The sequence below is a fragment of the Myotis daubentonii genome, chromosome 2, assembly GCF_963259705.1.
Source record: "Myotis daubentonii chromosome 2, mMyoDau2.1, whole genome shotgun sequence".
NCBI lineage: Eukaryota > Metazoa > Chordata > Mammalia > Chiroptera > Vespertilionidae > Myotis > Myotis daubentonii.
The window spans coordinates 77104984-77111616 of record NC_081841.1 but is presented as its reverse complement, the minus strand read 5'-3'; the positions used below and the strand labels follow the sequence as shown (position 1 = coordinate 77111616).

Below are 6633 nucleotides of genomic sequence, written 5' to 3'. Positions count from 1 at the left end.
AAACTATAGTTTCTGCCTGAGATGATTGCTACCATACTTCACTCTCAACATGAGAATGGAAGCCTGTCTGAAGGGGCAAGGCCAGGCTCAGTCCATAGGAAAAGTAACTATGTTCATAGTGGGCAGATCCTGTGAACTGGTTTTGTTGTTGTTGTTTGTTTTTTTGAGGGCATCTATTCACCCAAGGAACTAGCAAGGTTAGTCACTGGAAAGTGAAGAACTCGAGTCCATCCTTGCTCACATCATATGCAGGACCCCGTTCCTATGAGGGGCCTGAGAGATTTGGCAGAGGCTGGGTGAGGCTGAGGATAGAAGAGATTTCCCTTATGGAGTTCCAGTTCAAGTCAATAAAGGTCAAGTCAATAAAATACCACTCAACATTCACTAGGATGGCTATAATACTTTTTAGCAAAAGCAACCATATAGGTTGCTTGGCATAATATATATATATATATATATATTAAAAAGCATTAATGATAATGTAGAGAAATTGGATCCCTGGTACATTGCTGATGGGAATGTAAAATAGTGGGGCCACATTGGAAAAAGTTTTGTTTTGTTTTTCCCTTTTTAAAATATATTTTTATTGATGTTTTACAGACAGGAAGGGAGAGGGATAGAGAGTTAGAAACATCAATGAGAGAGAAACTGATCAGCTGCCTCCTGAACACCTCCTACTGGGGATGTGCCTGCAACCAAGGTACATGCCCTTGACCGGAATCAAACCTGGGACCCTTCAGTACTCAGGCCTGCCGGGAGCCGGTCCATCCTTGCTGTTTCAAGGGACCTGGCATATATGGCATACTGTTCTTAATATGTTTGCTCACCTTCTTGGCACTATGTGTTTTAACCAAGGTCACCTCTCTGAGAAAGGTTGTTTCCCCAGGTAGGGATTTTCCCCTGAAGTTAGGGATGGAATAAAACCCCTCAACTAAGTGCCAGGCGGGTAATTAATCACTTTAACTACAAACAATCATGCTTAAGCTACATAATCTTTACTCCCTGGAATGGAGATAAGAAACGCCCTAACCTTTGTAATAGAGATTGATAGGATTGAATCAACTGGTATAAATACAGATGTAACAAGACAACAGGAGACAGAACTTAGAAGACAGAACCTAGACACAGAACCTAGACACAGAACCTAGAGACAGAAGAACTTTGCTGGAGAGAACATGGCAAAAGATCCTGGACAGAAACTGGCCACAGAACCTGGAGACAGAACCTAGCGAGAGAACCTGGCTGAAGAACCTAGAGACAGAACCTGGCTACAGAACCTGGATAGAACATGGCAACAGAACCTGACTAGAACCTGGTGACTGAACCTGGCTGGAGAACCTGGACAGAACCTGTCTGGAGATCCTAACCAGAACTTCGCTGGAGATCCTGAACAGAACTTGGCTGGAGATCCTGGCTAGAGATCCTGGCTAGGCTGCTGATCAACTGAACGCTGTCTCCGTGTCATTCCTTCTTCGCCGACTCCGTCCACACCTTTGGGGACCCCTGGACCTGCTGGGGTTGGACCCCAGCACAGGCCAATGCTCTATCCACTGAGCCAAACCAGCGAGGGCTGGAAAATGTTTTGGCAGTTCCTCAACATGTTAAATCATAGAGTTACCATATGACCCAAAAGTTCCACTTGTAGGTACATACCCAAGAGAAATGGAAACATGTTCACACAAAATGTTGTACATAATATTCATAAGTGCCCCAAACTGGAAACAACCCAAATATTTATCAGCTGATGGATGGGTAAACAAAATGTAGTATACCCATACACTAGACTATAATTCACCAATATAAAGAAACAAAATACCAGGACATGATATAACATACATAAAACTTTAAAATGTTATGTTAAGTGAAAGAAGCCAGTCACAAAAGACCAGATATTATGACTGCATTTATGTGAAATGCCCCCATAGGCATATCCCTGGAGGCATATCCATACAGAAAGCAGATTCGTGACTGCCTGGGGCTAGGGCTAGGGTGGGAGGACAGGGAGGGAGCACTGGGAAAGGGAGGCGAATATTAATGGTATGGGTTTCTCCGGAGTGTTGCTCAAGTCCTATAATTGGCTCCTCTCTGAGGGGGCGTGGCTAGGCCCTGGGGGGGCGTGACTGGGCTCTTGGGTGGGAAGTGCCAGCTTAAAGCCTGGCTGCGAAGGTCCCTGCTACTTAATCAGCCAGGTATGGAGCAGGAGTGCCCTTGCCTCTGAGGCCCAGGCCCTTCGCGAGGATGCCAGTGTCGCCAGCAGCTCCTGGGACCAGCTGAGATGACTGTGGCCAACAGCAAGCCGGCCAGGGCCCCTGAAGAGCAGCACGTGGAGGCGGACATGGCGACTCGGTCCTCTGCTGGGAATGGAGGGATCAGGAGCCCCATGCCACCCCGGCTGCCCCCGCACTGCTCGCTGCAGGACCTGCCTCCTGAGCTGCTGGTGGAGATCTTCGCCTCGCTCCCTGGCACCGACCTGCTCAGCCTGGCCCAGGCCAGCGCCAAATTCCACCGCATCCTGCACACCGACAGCATCTGGAGACAGCGCTGCTGGGAAGAGTATGGCGCTTGTGAAAACTTGCAGAACCTGGAGATGATGGGTGTGTCTTGGCGAGAACTCTATGAGAAGTTGCTCCACCCATGCAGACACATTTTGGGATTGTGGCAGCCAGATAACTGGCCCTGTAGAGGACTGCTGTATGTAGCGGTGGACGGCTTATGCATTATTGGTCAGACGTACCTGTCTCTCCTTGACCCCCAGGTGGATAACTCAATGCTGTTCAAGCCCGCGTTTAGAATTCGCCTGACAGGGAGGAAATCGGCCACACTGGAGTGCACGTATGGCCGCCAAGGGCCCCACAGCTGCCACATGCAGATTCGGAAGGACGGGTTCTCCACCAGGTGCGACATGAGGCAACACCACAGGACACCTGGTGGGAGCCGAGAGGATTTCCGCGCGTGGCTGCAGGAAGAATGGGGGCAGACGCTGGAGCACGTGTTCCAGGAGCGCAGGCTGCGGTTCATGCTGATGAAGCTCATCTATCATCAGAATGACAACTGTCGGAACTACCGCCGCATCTACCTCTCCCCGAGCCACCCGGAGGACCTCATCAGGCCAGGCCTCTTCAAAGGCATCCACGATGCCTACAGCCTAGTAGAGGTTGTCATGCTCAGCTTCCATGGGAAGCATGCCAGGGTCACGAAGATCATGGGTGACCACCACGTCCCTGCTGGGCAGCAGATGATAGAGATCCACCTCAGACACCGCATCCATGTGTCTGATGATATCCTCAGCAACTTCAACAAGTACTCCCGCCTGGTCCAGGAGGTTCACGAGCAGGTGATCCCGGAGCAGCAGCAGCAGCAAGAAGAGAGCACTGAGGAGGGCGAGGGCCATGGCTGGCTGAGCCCTGTGTAGCCCAGTGTTGGGGAGTCCGGGGCTGCAGCTTTGGAGGAGCAGCCTGTCCAGTTTTTCCTGCCTGAGGGTGTGAACTCAAGTAACCAGAACTACCCCGGAGCCTGCAGGATGGGTTTCTATGGCGTGGGCATTGTTGCCCGCTCTGGCTCCGCCTACCCCCAGCGCTTCCCTGGAACCTTCATCCTGTTCGATGAAGACCACTTCGGGTTCATCTGGCTGGAACCGAATTGCCTCAGCCTGTACAGCAGAGTCCAGGTCAACTTCCAGAATGCGGAAGCACCATCCCCACAGGCTTTCCAGGAAATGCTCAAGAACATTCAGTCCCCACCCCCTGACGGCCCCTTCCTTGCCCAGGGGCAACAGCGGGGAGAAGAGGCTTCAGAGGAAGACAGCTTGCATGCACTCTTGGAGATTTGACCTTCTGACCAGATTACCCACCTTCTTGTGCATTTGTTTGTTTATTTTTAATCCTCACCCAAGGAGATTTTCCCGTTGATTTTTGGAGAGTGGAAGAGAGAGGGAGAGGCAGAGAAATATCGATGTGAGAAAAACACATGGCTTGGTTGCCTCCTGCATGTGCCCTGACCAGGGTCAGGGCTGGGCAGGCCTGCAACTGAGGTAGAATCCAACCCTAGACCTCTCAATCCACAGGCCCAGGTTCTATCCAGTGAGCCAAACCAGCTAGGGCTGAGCATGTCTTTTTAAAAGGAAAGGAAAAAATAAAGAAAAGATCCTAAACTTAGTGGTAATTGTTAGATTATTACAACTCTGAAAATAATAAAAACACTGAATTGTTTATTTTAAGAGTGGATTTTATAGTATGTTAATTATATCTCAATAAAGCTGTTATTAAAAATAAAAGAAAGAAAAAGGATGCACAGCATTGTTTCAAATGATGTCAAGGGAACAAGTATGATCTATACTAATAATCACATCATCACAAGATGGCTGCCACAAAATGGCCATCTCAATATGGCTGTGTGTACAGCAGAGTCAGGCCAGTTGCCGCTCCACGCGGTGAGTTGTGGGGGTCCTGTGGCTCCGGGTGGCATGAAGATGGCCAGTCCCAGTGGAGGAGGTACGTCAAGGCAAGGGAGGGCAGTTGGGGTGATCAGGCCAGCCGGGGAGGGCAGTTTGGGAAATCATGCTGGAGGGGCTGGGAGGGGGGCATCTGTGGGCAATCAGGTTGGCAGGGGAGTAGTTAGGGGGCGATCAGGCTGGCAGGTGAGTGGTTAGGAGCCAGTGGTCCAAGATTGTGAGAGGGATGTCTGACTGCCAGCAATCAGACATCCCCTGTGGGGTCCCAGTTTGGAGAGGGTGCAGGCTGTGCTGAGGGACACCCCACTCATGCATGAATTTTGTGCACCGGGCCTCTAGTCTATGATAAAGTAGAATTATGTCCAAGGGAAAGTAAATCATTAACAGATTTTGGAAGAGATTAGAACATTTATTCTATGTGTGGGTATATTTTAATTTCCAGATAAAATTGACATTTGTTTTGTCTAATGTAGAAAAAGTAATACACCATAAAACTACATATAGAGTAGGAGAAGTCTCATATACTGAAAACTTAAATCACCTCCATAGGTTCCTAAGGCCAGATCTAAATATGAAGAACACTCCCAAAATGACACTTCAATTGTTGGGCCATAAAAAGTTAAAACATTTTTTTGTGTTCCGTCATTAATATTTTCACTATATTTCTGAACCATCAAGTTATTTCAACCAGACATCAACATAATGTTATGGTGAAATACATTATAAATAGCAATGAAACAGACAAGAGTTAAAAATCTGTTAAACATGTTAAGGAATAATGGAAAATTCTTGGCCATACGTATCAGTACATTTGAATTCAAGAGTAAAATATAAATATGAAGGTGATAAATTAAAAATCATATCTAGACATGATATTGTGTAATGAATGAGATTTGATTAAAATATACAATTCAACAATGGGAAATGTCTCTAAAATCAGTGTACATATTTTAAATTACAACAGATGAGATTTAGGTAATGAGAGTTATAAAGTAATTTCTTCACCATTCCAATTTTAAATGTGAGTTAAAATTATCTCCTGAGAAGCATTTCTAGAGAGTAGATGTTTCTGACTTAGGAATAGAAAACATCTATTTTAAGCATCTCTAAAGTATTTTCTAATCAGACTTATCAGCTCTCTAATATCATAATTTTAAAACAATTACATTTTTCCCCTTCCTAAATATTCCTATTTCCAGAACACACAAAAATAAATTTTAAAGAACTCTTAAAAAAGAGAAAATTCTGTGTTTATCCCCAAATAAATCCATAGTTCAGACTATATTTCTAATTTCTCTTAAATTTCTCCACTTGGATATCCTTCAGCTAGTGTATATCCAGATCAATTCCCTTTTCCTAATCCTGTTGGTTTTCCTGGCTTCCTTAATCCTATTACTGATTCTGGGATTAAGTCATTTTAGACTCTTTCCTCTCTTTACCTTCAGTTTGTAATTGGTGAGCAAGTCCTACTAGATCTCATTTTACTCCTTTTCTTCTCACATTTTGCACTTTTTCATATTATCTTTACCTGTCTCCCAAATGTTACCCTAGTTTCCTGACTTGCCTCATTTGGACTCTTCCCATTCTAATCCACTTTAGTCCTTATTTCAGACTAATATAATGGAAGCTCAATTCTAACTAAATAAGTCCTTCCTTCAAAATCTATAAAACACTGAACGAATACAAATATCTTCACTTTGTATACAATATTTCCCCAATTTACTTTTCTAATTTTATCCCAATTACTCCGTTTTATGCACCTCATTTCCCAGTAAAAGTAAAATATTGCTTCCCATACATGCCCTTTATTACTTCTACTGATATGCCCATGTCTTTTGTCCGTAATGTTTCCAATACACCCACCACTAATCCAAATCCTATGTAACTAATTGACATAATATCTCCTCAAAATGATTCCTTCCACTCTCTATCACAGTCCACTGCTTTAGAAGTTTTTAATCTCTTCTATATGACATATGAATTGATGTGAAAATAAAATAACCTTTTTTTCTGGCTTCCTATTTAAATTGGAACTTTGTGTCACTTCAAGCAGCAAAAGAATAACAGCAAGTTAACACCAATATTAGCACATTTAGGATCTTAGTAGCATTGAAATTTGTGAAGAAGAAGAAGAAGAAGAAGAAGAAGAAGAAGAAGAAGAAGAAGAAGAAGAAGAAGAAGAA

At 44.8% G+C, this 6633-nt stretch overlaps 1 protein-coding gene across 1 annotated transcript; it reads left to right on the top strand.

Moving 5' to 3' along the window:
* The first annotated feature begins 2191 nt into the window (after window positions 1-2191).
* Window positions 2192-3829, top strand: LOC132226590 (F-box only protein 31-like). The gene is given in 1 exon segment (XM_059681166.1): window positions 2192-3829. A coding segment is annotated over 1 exon segment (1638 nt).
* Window positions 3830-6633: the final 2804 nt, after the last annotated feature.